Here is a 17,684-nt window from a genome sequence, read left to right on the forward strand (position 1 = left end):
TGGGTCCCTGGGGAAGAGCTCGGAGGACAGGAAAATTAGATTACTAAGCCAATAGACCCATATTTTCCCCTTAAGCTAGGTGTTTTTTTGCTAAGGAGAATATTGGCAGGATTTTTAGTACATGGATGAGCTGGGGGGCTCATATGACCACATCTTGGGAAGGATGGTAGTTTGCTAATTATGTACTATAGCCCCGTTAATGTTTGTTTCCTGAATAGAGGCTGCTGTGGCCAAATAAAAGCATTTCCTATTACAGGATGGTGGCGGTCGAGTCCATTTAAGCTGGTGTTAAATTGCCTCTTCATGGTGGTTTATTATTATTATTATTATTATTATTATCTCTATATATATTTCTGAGTGTGTGTGTGTGTGTGTGTGTGTGTGTGTGTGTATTACCAACCAATCATGAAGCATCTTTCATTTCACCAGAGCTGTGTAAAAGAAGATGAGCTGTGATTGGTTGCTATGATCAACAGTTTTCCTTGCAACCAATCACTAAGCATCTTTCATTTCACCAGAACTCTTTTGGTTGCTATGAGCAACAGTTTTCCCTCTCCAGAAAACACCTCAGCAGACCCTGACATGGTGGGAGAAATCTAGCATTCCCGGAAATCAGGGCAAATCCATCCAGCGCTCTGATACTGACCCCAGGCCTCTCTTAAAGGGATCATTGGTATGGAAGTTAGGGCAAATCCATCCAGTGCTTTGGTACTGACTCCAGGCCTCTCTTAAAGGGATCTCCGGTATGGAAGTTAGGGCAATTTCACTCAGCGCTCTGGTTCTGACTCCGAGCTGTCTTAAAGGGATCCCCAGTATGGAAGTCAGGGCAATTGCCGTCAAATGCTCTGGTACTGACCCCAGGCTCTCTTAAAGGGATCTCCTGTATGGAAGTTAGGGCAAATCCCTCAGCGCTCTGAATCTGACCCCAGTATTCAATTAAAGGGATCATTGGTATGCAAGTCAGGGCAAAGCCACTCAGTGCTCTGATTCTGATCCAGGCCTCTCTTAAAGGGATCCCCGGTATGGAAGTTAGGGTAATTCCACCCAGCACTCTGGTTCTGACCTCAGGCCTCTCTTAAAGGGATCCCAGTCTGGAAGTGAGGGCAAATCCACTCTGCGCTCTGGTTCTGACCCAAGGCCCCACTTAAAGGGATCTCCGGTATGGAAGATAGGGTAAATCCCTCAGCACTGATTCTCACCCCAGGCTTCTATTAAAGGGATCATTGGTATGGAAGTTAGGGCAATTCCACTCAGTGCTCTGGTTCTGACCCCAGGCTGATGGGATGATGTGGGATATTAGGGCTAGTAGTCCGGCGGCTCTGGCTGACGGGACGATGTGGGATATTAAGGGTAGTAGTCTGGTTGCTCTGGCTGATGGGATGATGTGGGATATTAGTAGTCCAGTGGCTCTGGCTGATGGGACGATGTGGGATATTAGGGGTAGTAGTCCGGTAGCTCTGGCTGACGGGATGATGTGGGATATTATAGTGAACGTGGCTATGCGGAGTGGGCGGGGCTATACACTAAGCTTTATATATATAGATAGATAGATATAATCATTATAATTTGTTATAACTAATTGTAGATAGTTACTATGCCCGGGCAGCGCTGGGCTCTTCAGCTAGTTTATTTATAAAGCACCATTGGTTCCATGGTGCTCTACATGAGAAGGGGTTACATACAAATTACAGATATCACTTACAGTAAACAAACTAACAATCACAGACTGATATAGAGGGGAGAGAGGACCCTGCTCTTTCGGGCTTACATGCTACAGGATTGTGGGGAAGGAGACAGTAGGTTGGGGGGTTGCAGCAGCTCCAGAGATGGTGAGGCGGTAGCTCCAGTAGTGGTGAGGAGGCAGCGGGGATCATTGCAGGCTGTAGGCTTTCCTGAAGAGGTGGGTTTTCAGGTTCCGTCTGAAGGATCCGAGTGTGGTTGATAGCCGGAAGTGTTGGGGCAAGGAATTCCAGAGGATGGGGGCTATTCGGGAGAAATCTTGGAGGCTGTTGGGTGAGGAGTGAATAAGTGTGGAGGAGAGAAGGAGGTCTTGGGAGGACCGGAGATTACGTGAGGGAAGGTATCGGGAGATTAGTTCAGAGATGTATGGAGGAGACAGGTAGTAGATAGCCTTGTAGGTCAGTATTAGTAATTTGAATTGGATACGCTGAGGGAATGGGAGCCAGTGAAGAGATTTGCAGAGGGGACAAGCGGAGGAGTAGCGAGGAGAGAGATGAATTAGTCGGGCAGCAGAGTTGAGATGGACTGAAGAGGTGCAAGGGTGTTAGCAGGGAGGCCACAGAAAAGGATGTTGCAATAGTCGAGGCGGGAGATGATGAGGGCATGCACAAGTAGTTTAGTAGACTGAGGGTTGAGGAAAGGACGGATTCTGGAAATATTTTTGAGCTGGAGGCGACAGGAGGTGAAGAGAGCTTGCATGTGCGGTTTGAAGGACAGGGCAGAGTCAAGGGTTACTCCGAGGCAGCGGACCTCCGGTAAGGGAGAAAGCGTGATGTCGTCAATTGTTATGGAAAGGTCGGGTAAGGAAGATCTGTGAGATGGGGAAAAGATGATTAGTTCAGATTTGTCCACATTGAGTTTGAGGAAGCAAGAGGAGAAGGAGGATATGGCTGATAGACACTCTGGGATTCTGGAGATCAGAGAGGTGACGTCTGGGCCAGAGAGGTAGATCTGAGTATCATCGGCATAAAGGTGGTACAGGAATCCGTGGGACTTTATGAGTTGCCCCAGGCCAAGTGTGTAGATTGAGAAGAGTAGGGGTCCAAGAACAGAGCCTTGGGGGACTCCAACAGAGAGAGGGTGGGATGAGGAGGCAGTGTGGGAGTGGGAGATGCTGAATGTGCGGTTGGAAAGGTATGAGGAGATCCAGGATAGGAGGTCTTTGATGCCAAAGGAGGAGAGGATCTGTAGTAGGAGGCATTGGTGAACTGTGTCGAAAGCAGAGGACAGGTCTAGAAGGAGTATAGAGTAATGTCGGTTAGCTTTGGCTGTAAGTAGGTTGTTGGTAATTTTGGTCAGGGCTGTCTCAGTGGAATGATGGGGGCGGAAGCCAGATTGTAGATTGTCAAAGAGCAAGTTAGATGAGAGGCGGGAGGAAAGTTCAGCGTGGACATGCTTCTCCAGGAGTTTAGAAGCGAATGGGAGTAGCGATATTGGGTGATAGCTGGACGTGGCTGTTGGGTTGAGGGTTGGCTTTTTAAGGATAGGCGTGATTGTGACATGTTTGAAAGCAGAAGGGAAGGTACCAGAAGTTATTGATAGGTTGAAGTGGTGGGTTAGGGATGGAATAAGAGTGGTGGTGATGTTGGGGAGGAGGTGGGATGGGATAGGGTCAAATGCACAAGTGGTGAGGTGTGATTTGGAGAGAAGATGAGCAAGCTCCCCTTTAGTGATGTTAGATAAGGAGGTTATGGGGTTTGGGCATTGGTCTGGTATGCAAAGGGGTTGTTGTGGTTGAGCAATAAAGACTTGCCATGTTTGGTCTATCTTGTTTTTGAAGTGTGTGGCAAAGTCCTTGGCAGAGATTAGGGAAGTCGGAGGGGGCAGTGGTGGGCGGAGGAGGGAGTTAAAAATATTGAACAACTGTTTGGGGTTGTGGGATAAAGAAGATACAAGGGATGTAAAGAAGGCCTGTTTAGCAGAGGTGAGAGCTGATTTGAATGCAAGTGTTGCTTGTTTGAGTGCAGTGAAGTCGTCTTGCGAATGCGTTTTCTTCCAGTGCCGTTCTGCAATTCTGGATGCTTGCCAAAGCTTTTTAGTGGTGTTATTGTGCCAGGGTTGTCTATTGATTCGTCGCACTCTGTTATGCATGACAGGGCGACCGAGTCGATGGCTGAAGCAAGAGTGGCATTGTAGAAAGTAGTGGCAGTGTCAGTGTTGTGGAGTGAAGATATGGAGGAAAGTGGTAGAATAGAGTCAGAGAGTGTGCAAGTGTCTAGATGTGTGAGGTTTCTGTGGGGGTATGCATGCTGCTGGACATGGGTGACAGGTGAGGAGGACAGGGATGAGAAAGTGTGTAGATGATGGTCAGATAGAGGAAGAGGGGAGGTAGTGAAGTTAGAAAGAGAGCAGAGGCAGGTGAAGACCAGGTCTAATGTATGTCCATCTGTGTGTGGCTGAGGAGGACCACTGAGTAAGTCCAAAAGATGAAGTAAGGGACAGGAGTTTGGAGGCAGCTGACTGGTGAGTGTCAATGGGGATGTTGAAGCCACCCGTGATGATGGTGGGAATGTCAACAGAGAGAAAGTGAAGGAACCAGGTAAAGAATTGGTCAATGAAGGCAGTGGTCGGGCCTGGAGGTCGGTATATGACGGCCACTTGGAGGGAGAATAGATGCGGACAGAGTGGACTTCAAAAGAGGGGAGGATAAGGGAGGGTAGATGTTATGAATGGGTCACCGAGGAGAAAAAAGCAAAACAAGCTAAGTCACAGAAAACCAGAGAGGTTGGTAACTATGCAGATTCCTGATCCTACCACACAACTAGCAGCAGCCGTGGAGCGTACCTACGATGTTCCTAGACGCTTCGTCACAGCCAGAGGACTAAATAAGCCTGAAGCATGAAAAGGGAAAAACTAACTGCCTCAGAGCAGACCCCAAAGGAATAGATAGCCCCCACACATGTATTGATGGTGAAACAAGCTGAAAGCACAAACACAGGCAGGAAAATAGGCTGAGCAAACGATGGTGCCCAAATTAACTGGAAAGGAAAGGAAAGACACTGTCTGCAACCTGCAAAAAACCCTACAAAAATAATGTCCAACACTTCTGATAGCAAAATTAACCCTTAAGTCACTAGACTTCTGCCACTATATCAGCACTCTGAAATATTCTGAGACAGAGCAAAAAGAGGCCAAACCAGTAAGAGACAAAAAGCATACTGGTAAAATACTGATAAATAAGAGTGGAAATTCAGCACAGCCCCCAGCCGGGGCTGGCTGACCACACAAAAAACTGAATAGACCAGCAAAATCAAGTGTGAACATTAGCAGAAAAACTTAGCTTTAGATGACTGGAACAGAGCTGAAAACCAAGAGCTGACAAGCCAGAAGGACTCACCAGCAACTGAATAGGGCGTCGGCTGTCTTAAATTCAATCTGAGACTCCTGAGGTCCAATCGTCATCCTCATTCTCAGGTGGCAGATCTCCACCGATCAAATCAGCCTCACTACCTCCTGTTACCACCAGAGGGAGTCTGGAAGGAGAGCTCACAACTGGTGAACCAGAGAATGAACTCACAACAGGTAGAGGTGGGATTGGGTTGAAGGTGCAGTTGGTAGAAAGGAGACGGCCCACTCCTCCCCCATGTCTGCTGCCAGGGCGAGGAGTGTGTATGAATTGGAGGCCGCCGTAACATAGCGCAGCAGGGGAGGCGGTGTCGGAGGGTGTCAGCCATGTTTCGATGAGGCCAAGGAAGGAAAAATTACGAGAGGTAAAGAGATTGTGAATCACATGGAGTTTATTGCAGACGAAGCGGGCATTCCAGAGTGATCCAGAGAATGGGAGCAGGGTGGTGGCTGTCAAGGGCACGGATTTAAGGTGTGAAAGATTTCTGGTGTTTGTGTTGGTTTGGGAACGATAGAAGGGGGTAATAATGGGAGGTATAGGAGGTTTAGGAGTCAGGTGGAAGTTGTAGGAACTTACAGTGGACTAATCTGATCTAATAAAAGATGTAAAATCTCATGATGGTCAACAGGCTCAGCTCTGCAGGGTCGGCCTACATTATTTAATATAGTAATGCTTTCGGCTATCCAGGCCTGGTAATTTTGCTGTGTCCATTTTGACATCCAAACCTTGCATGTTTTGTACTTTATTAGGGTTTAGGTTTACCAGAGTCACAATTTGTTTTATGGGGGAGTGAAGGTCCATCCAGACCTGTATCCATCAGTCATGCTGTGCACAGCCTCATCACAACACACGGTGGGAAAGCTTCTGGATTTTTATCAAGCTTGAATCTGTCTACAAGTTAATTTGAATGTTCAAATGCCTGCTAATTTTTCATAGCAGATTAGCAGTGCAGTTCGAATGTCCTGTCCTGCCTTAGGCTTGTTTCCAATGTCCTCTTTTTACCTCAATACATTTATTAATTTTGCCTCCCTATATTCTCCCCTTTTCTCCTTCATTTATGTGCAGTGGTAATGCAGGATTACAGTTGTGTGAGTTACATTTATAATGCAATGCATTATTATGATGCAATTAATTGTGGGAATATGATGGAAGTCAGGAGTGAATAGCGCAGACAACTCAGCCAGTATAAGGGTAGGTGCACACGGTCAGTAAACGCTGCGGGTTGGACGCTGCGTACTTGCTCAACGTCCAGTCCACAGAGTCAAGCTGTTAAAGCATAGTGGATGGAATTTCAAGAAATCCCATGTTCACTATGCGTCCACAGATGTCCGCGGAACATCCGCGGAGACGGACATGCGGCACGTCTCTCCAGTCTCCAGCATGTCTATTTATCTTGTGGACACATGAGCCTCTGCAAGATAAATTTCACCCATACAATGTATTGGACGCAGTGATTCCACATGGTTCAGTTTTCACAGAGGAGTCACCTGCGTTTAATAGCCGGCAGCACTTTGGATGCAGCAGACATTTGCTGTGTCCAAAGCACTGCCAATTACTGAACATCTGCACATACCATACCCTAATACAGCATGCTGCTGTTCAGAGAAGTGCTTCCTTTGTGGATGGGGGAAGCACAACAACTGAAAAGATCAAAAAAGTGGATAAATGGCAGAGGTACAAGCATACAGTGAAGGAAATAATTATTTGATCCCTTGCTGATTTTGTAAGTTTGCCCACTGACAAAGACATGAACAGTCTATAATTTTAAGGGTAGGTTAATTTTAACATTGAGAGATAGAATATCAAAAATAAAATCCAGAAAATCACATTGTATAAATTATATAAATTTATTTGCTTTTTGCAGTGAGAAATAAGTATTTGATCCCCTACCAACCATTAACAGTTCTGGCTCCTACAGACCAGTTACAGACTCCTAATCAACTCATTACCTGCTTAAAAGTCAGCTGTCTTACATAGTCACCTTTATAAAAGGCTCCTGTCCACAGACTCAATTAATCAGTCAGACTCTGACCTCTACAACATGGGCAGACCAAAGAGCTTTCTTAGGATGTCAGGGACAAGATCATAGACCTGCACAAAGCTGAAATGGACTACAAGACCATAAGTATGACGCTGGGTGAGAAGGAGACAACTGCTGGTGTAATAGTAAGAAAATGGAAGAAATAAATGACTGTCAATCAACATCGATCTGGGGCACCATGCAAAATCTCACCTCGTGGAGTGTCCTTGATCATGAGGAAGGTGAGAGACCAGCCTAAAACTACACGGGGCAAACTTGTCAATGATCTCAAGGCAGCTGGGAGCACAGTCACCAAGAAAACCATTGGTAACACATTATGCCGTAAAGGTTTAAAATCCTGCAGTGCCCGCAAGGTCTCCCTCCTCAGGAAGGTACAATCTGAAGCATCCCCAGATCATCACCGATCCTCCACCAAATTGCACAGTAGGTGCAAGACATAATATATATACAGCACAGGCAAAAATTAAGAGACCACTGCACAGTTTTATAAAAATCATCTTCTCTACATGACTGACAGCCATTCCAGTATCAGTTGAATTCCAACCAGAGTACACCTCATTCTACTTAATGTGCTTCTGATTAGGTGATCACCTGAACCAAATCATATTTAACGAAGGAAAGTATAAAAAAAAAACCTGCTGTGGTGTTCGCAATCCTCTTACAATAGGACAAGCTGGATGGAAAAACAAGTGCTAGTAATATTCCAAAAGTAATAGGAATGAAAAAATAGCTTTTAACCATGCCAAAGGAGTTGAAAAGAAAAATCTTGAGTGAGGAAAAGAAGGGCTCAATTCTGGCTTTACTAGCAGAGGGATACAGTGAGAGTCATGTTGCCTCCATCCTTAAAATTTCTAAGACGGCAGTCCATTACAACAAGGTCAAGCAGCAGACATTGGCGACAACAAAGTTACAGACTGGTGAGGGTGAAAACGACTCTCCACTGACCGGGATGACCATCATCTTATTCGAATATCACTCAGCAACCGCAGGATGACATCAAGTGACCTACAAAATGAATGGTAAATGGCAGCTGGGGTGAAGTGCGTGGCAAGAACAGTTCGTAACAGGCTCCTAGAGGCAGAGCTCAAGTCATGTAAAGCTAGAAAAAAGCTTTTCATCAATGAGAAGCAAAGGAGAGCCAGGCTGAAGTTTGCCAAAGACCATATAAGGATTGGACCATAGAGGACTGGAGTAAGGTAATCTTCTCTGATGAGTCTAATCTTCAGCTTTGGCCAACACCTGATCATCTAATGGTTAGACCGAGACCTGGAGAGACGTATAAGCCACAGTGTCTTGCTCCCACTGTGAAATTTGGTGAAGGATCAGTGATGATCTGGGGATGCTTCAGCAAGGCTGGAATTGGGCAGGTTAATCTTTGTGAAGGACTTATGAATCAAGCCGCAAACAAGGTTATCCTGGAAAAACAGTTGGTTCCTTCTGTTCCCCAATTCTGAGGACTAGTTTTTCTAGCAGGACAATGCGCTATGCCACACAGCTAGGTCAATCAATGTATGGATGAAGAACCACCACATCAAATCCCTGTCATGGCTAGCCCAATCTCCAGACCTGAACCCCACTGAAAACCTCTGGAATGTAATCAAGAGGAAGATGAATAGTCACAAGCCATCAAACAAAGAACTTCTTAAATTTTTGTAACAGGCATGGCATAAGGTCATCAAAAAGCAGTGTGAAAGACTGGTGAAAGGAATGCCAAGACGCATGAAAGCGGTGATTAAAAATCATGGTTATTCCACAAAATATTATTTTCTGAACTCTTCCTGAGTTAAAACATTAGTATTGTTGTTTCTAAATGATTATGAACTTGTTTTCTTAGCATTATTTGAGGTCTGCAAGTGAAAAGATGGCCGAGAGACCACCATAGTGCAGGGAGACCACAGTATGCAAGATGAGGTGCAAACAGCAAAGGGTTAATTTATTTACAGGCAAGGAATGCAGTGTTAGGAAGGTGTAAACAGGGGTTTGCAATGACATAAAACAATTTACAAAAGTGATATTCTCTAGCTGGGCCGTCAAATAGCATGGTGCACCAACTATTACAGATCAGTGTATTTTCTCCAAAAGGCAAAACAACACAATAAAGTACAGTATGCTGCTATTCTAACTATAGCCTATCTGGCCTCTGCTAATCCGGCCGCATGGCTACCGTGCTCTATCTATTGCAGCCTATCCTATTCCCTAACATGTGTGCACACAGGGTTAATACTCACAGTAATGTTGGTGTCTAAGTTCCTTCCCGGGGGCCCCCTGCAGTTCTCTGCAAGATGATGTGAGGAAGCTCCTGTGCAATGTAGTCTTGTCCTTGTGTGAAGATCCTGAGCCTGTTCCTAGAAACGGTGGATTCCCTCCTCTGGATTCCTTCCTTGTATATCTTCGTGGCTCCTCACAGCAACACAGGAAAGCCACCTTCGTTATCCCCAGAAGGGTCTACACAATCCCACAAGTTCAGTCAGTTTCAAGCTGCACGTTTTCTCCTAACAGCTCCTAGCAGGTCAGCTTCCAGCAGACTCCCAGCTCAGAACACACACAGGAAAACAGCCCCTCCCCTTTCCATTGCTGGCAGAACAAACCAAACAGTCTTACTGCAGGGGAGATCCGAATGTCCCATTGCTCTAGCCAAGGGGATGCAGTCTCCAAAAGTGGCAGTTTGTCTCTACTGTCCATAGCAACGTCACCCCGTTACATGCCACCCTACTTAAAGATGGTCATCCTCGACCATCACAGCATCAAGGTTGCAGTGGGATTAAGAAACTTGCAATGCAGAATATCACCTATAGGGGAGGAAACACAAGCAGAAGAACAGACAGAGAACACTGTTCTACATAACGGACTGGTGGAACCCCTGCAGTAGACCTCTGGGATCTCCAGAGGTCTTGAGTATCTTCCAAAGGAATACTTGTTGTAGGCTCTTGTCTGGATTCATCATCACGTGGCGGTAGTGGTACCTCCAGAGGATTATCATCTCTGTCCGGCTGAGGACCCTCCACGGTGTCAGGGTTAATCCACCATTCATCATTGATTTCACCAGCAGGCAAGACAGGTTCAGGAAGTGGAGCAACGTCTTCAGGCGGCACAGGTACAGGACAGGCCCCGGACCAGCATGACTGCAGCATATTTCTGTGAAGCACTCTAGGGGAGGACGCCCCATTCTCAACCTGCACCTTGTAGGCCAGACCATCAGCATACACTCGCTCGATGACCTTGTAAGGCTGTACTTCCCATCTCTCGCTTAGTGTACCCTTGGGGCATTTCTCTTTGACTAATACTCGGTCCCCGGGCTGGAGCGGTATCTCTTGAATCGGTTTATAGCCTGTATGTTCTTTGTCCTGTAGCTGCTTACCCACCAACTGTCGTATTGTTTGCAGTCGTTTCCGATGTTCTTTCACCCTTGAAGTGACGTTTCGCTCCATCAGCTCCTCCGGCTGCTCCAATTTCAATTCAATGATCTCTCGTCCAGCTCTTCCAAACAGCAGCAGATAGGGAGTGTAACCCATGGTGGAATGGACCCGATTGTTGTAGGTCCAGACCAACTCTGGCAGGAAATCTGGCCAGCATGCCTTCTTGTCCTCTTCCAACGTCCTCAGCATTTGAAGTAAGATCCGGTTGAAGCGTTCACATGCTCCGTTGCCTTGAGGATGGTGAGGGGTGGTCCGGGACCGCTTGATGCCATACAAACGATACAGTTCTTCCATCACCTTGCCTTGGAAACATGCACCTTGGTCAGAATGGATGTGCTTTGGGCACCCCTACACTCGGATGAAGTCTTGACAGATGGCCTGTGCCTCCAAATCAGCAGTCTGATTTCTAGTTGGGGTAACTATCGCGAACTTGGAGAAATGGTCGGTCATCACCAACCAGTACTGTGGGTCCAGGGCTGAGTGTCCCAGGAAGAGATAGTCGATCATCAAGATTTCTAGTGGTTCCTTAGTATGTATGGTCTGGATGGGTGCCCTTTGTTCAGTACTCTTAATGAGGTTACATACCCGACATTGCCGGCAAACCTCTTCTACCACGGACCCCAACCGGGGGCAGTACACGTGCCGCTGTAACCACTGGTAGGTCTTTGTGGACTCAAAGTGGGCTCCGAATGCATGGGCATCTTTAGCCACTTCTTGGGCCATTCCTCCTGGGATGACCACCTGCTACCTTACTTCAGTATCTTTTGGCTGTTGCCTCTTGCGATATAGCACCGATTCTCGCACCTCCAGCTTATCCCACTGGTGTAAGACACTCTTCATCTCAGCGTTCAGACTCTCTCTCTCTTGTTTGCCTGGCTTCCGCTTCTGCGCTACCCAGCATTTCATCTGTCTCAGCCCTCCGTCTTCATCTTGAACATTTCCCAGTACTACAGGCACATCTTCTTTGATGGGCTCAGGGACTAGCAGGATCCCTTTTTTTCCTACTTCTTGCCCACAGATTAGAATATTCATCCACACGACCCCTGCGACCTGGATCGGCTGTTGATTTGCAGCAAACAACCGGATCAATGTCTCCCCTCTCTGGCTTAGCCAGGGCCTGAAAATGCTGTTTGAAATATGATTCTGGCATCATTGTTACTTGTGACCCGGTATCTATCAAGCAATCCACTGGAACACCCTCAAATTCAGCAGGCAGGATGGGACTCCCAGTGTCAGGAACACCGCACTGCACTCGCTCACAGAGCCAGAGCGCATGTCCTGAGTACAAAAACAGTGCTCAAAGATACCTGTGGAGCGGGGCAGCAGCGGTGACGATGCATGCTTCAGACTATCAGGAGCTGAAGCACGTGACTGCTGGGGGCGCGACCTAAGCTCCACAGAGCTAGAAGCTGCAGGGAAACTCCTAAAAAGGTAACTACGGGACAAGTTACCAAGGGGCATAGACAGGGACGTAAACCAGATCAAGCCGGGTCAAAGCACGAGATAGCAGGACAGTACCAAAGGGTTAGACAGAGCGAATAGTCAGGACGTAGCAATAGATCAGAAAACCAGAACGGGCAATGGACAGTACAATAGGGACAAACTAACGGAGTAACAATAGCCAAGCCAGGAGGTCAGAACCGGAGAAGACAATAGCACCAAAACGAGAGATGGAGTACAGAGTGAGGGGACAGACCACGTCATACACGGGAATCAAACAAGCAATGCAGTATACACGCACACCAGGGGGGTCAGACACACAGCCAGAATAACAGTATAGCTGACAGGGAATCCTAGTCTGGAGTGAGTATAAATACCCCTCCCTGATCCAAAGAGAGGCCAGCAAAAGTTAACCCTGTGAGAACAGGACATTAACGATGTCCTAACCATGACACCCAGCAATCAAGTGTTCATTATGATAAGGAGCAGTCTCTCTTCTTGCTTCCCCCGCAGAGTTCCGTGTTACTGTGGGGGTTGGTAGTTTAACGGCGGCTGTTTCTGGCTTTGAGCATAATTCCGGCAGTCCCTGGCAAGGTGCCCAGGTCCTCCACGTTCCCAGGATTGGATGCCTCCTCTTCACCGAGGGGCACCCCGAGCTTGTCTTCGTGCCTCTGTTGCCTGGCGGGGGGAACTTGCACCACCTTACCCCTTAAAGATCGGGCCAAAGGATGGTTATATGAGTGCATTAAGTCAGACTGTTGTTCTCCCATTCTTTGCTCCATCCGGGTTAATTTGTCTTGCATACTGACAAGAGACCGCTGCAAGTCATGCACTACCTGGACCAGCGCCTCCTGATGATTTGGGTCCCTTTGGTATTGGCACCCTGGACACGCATCACACCAGATGCGCTACTGTCTTCCTTGCTTCGGGCCACTGCTTCTGCCAGGATTTGATGGAATGAAAGAGTCGGATCTACACGGACCCGTTCTGACAGCGCTCTCCTCAAGGATGTGTTGTGCAGTCCTAGAGAAAATTGTTCCCGGAGTATCCGGTCTGTTGGGCCCATGCCACCAAGCCCATCCATCTCTTTCCTCTGCACTTCTGTCAACACTTCTTGGAGCGCTGTTGCATACTGAGAGATCCCTTCTTCTTCCTGCTGCAGTCTAGAAAAAAATTTGGCGCGAAGGTGTTCCGCGTTAGCAGTCTCGCCGTAGATCTCTTCCAGGAATTTCACTAGCTCCTTCAGGGTACTACGAGTTAGTTCCGGCTTTAGACAGATTTTTGGGGGGCCTCGCCCTCCAAGGCAGTCAATGCAATGTCCACTTCAAGGTCTGTGCTGATGTTATAGATCTTCAGGGTGCTTTGCAGCCGGGACATCCAATCAGACAGGGGCATATTATTGCCGTCAAATTTTGGAAGCACACTAAATATGGTGCCCATAGGGAGTGTCCTTGCAGCGGTTCCACCAATGCCTACAGCATCCCCACTAACATTAGCATTCCTGCCGTTGCTGCCTGCATCTTGGTGACAGTCACCCTGCTCGCAGCGCCACTTGAAGAGATGGCCGAGAGACCACCACAGTGCAGGGAGATTACAGTATGCAAGATGAGGTGCAAACAACGAAGGGTTAATTTATTTACAGGCAAGGAATGTAGTGTTAGGAAGGTGTAAACAGGGGTTTGCAATGACATAAAACAATTTACAAAAGTGATATTCTCTAGCTGGGCCATCAAATAGCATGGTGCACCAACTATTACAGATCAGTGTATTTTCTCCAAAAGGCAAAACAACACAATAAAGTGCAGTATGCTGCTACTCTAACTATAGCCTATCTGGCCTCTGCTACTCCGGCCGCACGGCTACCGTGCTCTATCTATTGCAGCCTATCCTATTCCCTAACATGTGTACACACGGGGTTGACACTCACAGTAACGTTGGTGTCTCAGTTCCTTCCCGGGGGCCCCTGCAGGTCTCTGCAAGATGATGCGAGTTCTTCCTGGAAGCTCTGTGCAACGTGGTCTTGTCCTTGTGTGAAGATCCCAAGCCTGTTCCTAGAAACGGTGGATTCCTGTTGTGAGTTCATTTTTCCCTTCATCATTGAGGTCTGATGAACTCCCTCCTCTGGTGAAGGAAGGTAGTGAGACTGATTACCAAACACCTGGGCAGCTAGATGATAACTGGGTGGCTGGAATTGAGGACTGGATATAAGGCTGCAGACGCCCTTCTTGCTGGCTGGTGATTTTCCTGCTGGATTCTTGGAGACCAGTCTGATTCCTGCATCTCAAAGCTAAGTTTTTCTGCTCTGCTTAGTACTCTTCAGTTTTGTTTTTGTTTTGCCTTGTTTTTTGGGAGTTCTGCCATCCCCGGCCGGGGGTGAGCTGAATTCCATTTTTGTCTCTGATCTGTTGATCTTTTGCTCTGTCTTCAGAATATACCTGAGTGCTGATATAGTCTTTTGAAGCCTAGCGACTTCAGGGCCAGTTTTTCCTATAAGTCGGTTGGCTCTTTTTGATAGGGTTTTTGCGGATGGCAGACAGCAGCTTTCCTATCCTGTCCTATGTAGTTAGCTTGGGCCCCATCATTTGCTCAACCTATCTTTCTGTGTTAGTGTTTTCATCTTGCTTCACCGTCATTATATGTTGGGGGCTGCCTATTGCTTTGGGGTCTGCTCTGGGGCAGTTTAGTTTTCCCCTTTCTGTCTTTATGCTATGTAGCTCTCCGGCTGTGATCGAGGGGTCTAGGGCACCGTAGGAACCCCCCACGGCTACTGCTAGTTGTTGTGGATAGGTTCAGGGGTCTGCAATCCGATAGCTGCCAACCTCTCTGGTTTTTCTGGGCTTAGCTGGTATTTTGTTTTTTCCTCCTTCGGTGACTCATCATAACAGATTCCCTTGTCTGGATTCCTTCCTTGTATATCTTCGTGGCTCCTCACAGCAACACAGGAAAGCCACCTTCGTTATCCCCAGAAGGGTCTACACAATCCCACAAGTTCAGTCAGTTTCAAGCTGCACGTTTTTTCCTCACAGCTCCTAGCAGGTCAGCTTCCAGCAGACTCCCAGCTCAGAACACACACAGGAAAACAGCCCCTCCCCTCTCCATTGCTGGCAGAACAAACCAAATCAGTTTTATTGCAGGGGAGATCCGAATGTCCCATTGCTCTAGCCAAGGGGGTGCAGTCTCTTAAAGTCGCAGTTTGTCTCTACGGTCCATAGCAATGCCACCCCCTTACACAGGCACCACATTTTTTTGTTATTTTGACCATTTCTCATTTTCTGAAAATAAATACAAAATTTAGTGCCTGGAAATTTGAAGACATGTTGTCAATAGTTTATAAAATAAAAGTGCAATTTACATTTAACTCAAAAATATACCTATAAAGAGAAAAATCAGACAAACTGAAAATTTTGCAGTGGTCTCTTAATTTTTGCCAGAGCTGTATATATATATATATATATATATATATATATATATATATATTTTATGTGTGTGTGAGTATATATATATATATATATATATATACAGTATGTGTGTGTGTGTGTGTGCGTGTCACTGACATCTACAGGGTGGGCCATATATACACCTAAATAAAATGGGAATAGTTAATGATATCAACTTCCTGTTTGTGGCACATTAGTATACGGGAGGGGGAAAAATTTTCAAGATGAGTGGTGACCATGGCAGCCATTTTGAAGTTGGCCATTTTGTATCCAACTTTATTTTTTCCAGTGGGAAGAGGGTCATGTGACACATCAAACTTATTGACAATTTCACAAGAAAAACAATGGTGTGCTTGGTTTTAACGTAACTTTATTCTTTCGTGAGTTATTTACAAGTTTTTGACTACTTGTAAAATGTGTTCAAAGTGCTGCCCATTGTGTTGGCTTGTCAAAGCAACCCTCTACTACCACTCTTGACACACACTCTTGCATGGTGCGAGTGCTGTGAGATTTTTTCTTGCACCCATTAACTTGTATTGGCGAGTCTCGTCCGAGATACGCAGTAATATGCAGCATGCTGCGATTTTTTTCTCAGTCCGATTTCAGCTTAGAAAAAAAATCGCAGATGAGATGTCACCCATTGAATAACATTGGTTCAAGTGCAATCCGATTTTTTTATTGTATTGCACTCGTCCGTATTTCTCGCAAATGGGTCTGAGCCCTAATAAAGATATACATAATGTTGCTACCAAACAAATCCACATTGCCATTTCTCAGAGAAAAAATGGATTAAAACTGCAGAAAAGTTAAATAATGATAAAAAAGACTTTTACTACTACTACCTGTATTTTCAGTGGTCCCATATTTTTCACTGGTGGAGGTTGACAATGTTCCTTCACTACAAATATTTGCTTCGTTAGGAATGCAGCACTGACATTGTTAAAGATTGAAACATTCACTGTGTATTCTCCTCCTCTAAAATAAAGCACAATAATTACAGTAGTTTTCAAAAATGAAAATAGAAATTAAAAATGTACATGCGTGTGCTCTAAAATGATACTGATTCTGAAAGTTTTGTAGATTTATATCATGCACATATTATTCCTCAATCTCAGCACTATCATTTTCTGTAACTGCAACTGTGTCTAGAAGCAGCTAAGATTTGGGAAGGTTTGTAACTAGGGATGATTGAATCATTAGAAACTTGAATTCATTGGTCTGTGGCTCATGCAATCTTCTGCAATGTGCAAAATTGTGAGGTACGTTTTTTGGCAATTTCTGAAAATTAAATAGCTTATTTGTAGAGTTGAGCGACTTTTGGTTTTTTAGGGTCGCGTTTCGTTTCGTGAAACCCGACTTTTCCAAAAGTCGGGTCGAGCAAGATCGTCCGATTATAGGGAAAAGTCGGGGTCGTCCCGAAACACGAAACCCAATGTAAGTCAATGGGGAATAAAAGTCGGCAGTGAGAGGAGGACAGGAAACACACCTACAGTGCCCATTTGAATGCCAAAAGCATCAATTCTTCTTACTTAAGCTTGTCAACCTTAATTAACTTCATAATATAAGTTACGCACTGAAAAATGGGGGTTATTTGGCTAAAGTTGTGGGGGGGGGAGGGCTGGCTGCAGGTTTTCATGTGCCCTGGGTGAAAGAGCGCCCCTTTAACACATACCACAACTCATCATGCTCCGATACGGCAGATAAATAGCGGTATAGTACAATGAAAAATACCTCACTTTTTACATCTCATGACGAGGCCCATCTATTTCTCCATACAGAATCATTGGTCCCATATAATGTTTGAAACAGTATATGATGAGCTCCACATAATGCTACAGTATATGTTGGTCCCCATGGATGAAGCTCCACTGTCTTATGGGCCCAAATAATGCTCCAAACATAATGGGCCCCATTTCTAATGCTCTAGTGTATAATGGGCCCTGTAAATGCTGCTCCAGTGTCTGATGTCCACCTTTGGAATGTTCCAGTGTATGGTGGGCCCCATCTATCATTCTCCAGAGTATAGTGCTCTCCAAAAATTGCTGTCCCAACATTGAAAACAATCAAATAAGTCTCCTCGCTAGGGAATCCCTGTACTTGTCTGGACAGGTGCTGTAGCTTGCTTAACAGCTCGCCAGCCGTTCTCACGCCCAGTATGGATTGCACGTGATTGCACAAAGGTTAGAAAGGGTACCGTATCCCTGGATAACATGTATGGATAGCGTACACATTCAAAATATATGTCTCAGGAGGCAGGCTCAGAC

At 46.0% G+C, this 17,684-nt stretch overlaps 1 protein-coding gene across 1 annotated transcript in view; it reads right to left on the reverse strand.

Annotated features, from left to right (window-relative positions):
* Positions 1-17,684, reverse strand: part of PKD1L1 (polycystin 1 like 1, transient receptor potential channel interacting) — a 901,078-nt gene that overhangs the window by 606,867 nt on the left and 276,527 nt on the right. Inside the window, exon 19 of the mRNA XM_073549827.1 lies at positions 16,263-16,395. Within this exon, the coding sequence (XP_073405928.1) occupies positions 16,263-16,395 (133 nt within the window). The remainder of the gene's footprint in view (positions 1-16,262; positions 16,396-17,684) is intronic.

The sequence above is a fragment of the Dendrobates tinctorius genome, unplaced genomic scaffold (assembly GCF_039654945.1).
Source record: "Dendrobates tinctorius isolate UK_male_01 unplaced genomic scaffold, ASM3965494v1 ptg000162l, whole genome shotgun sequence".
In the NCBI taxonomy this organism is placed as follows: Eukaryota; Metazoa; Chordata; class Amphibia; order Anura; family Dendrobatidae; genus Dendrobates; species Dendrobates tinctorius.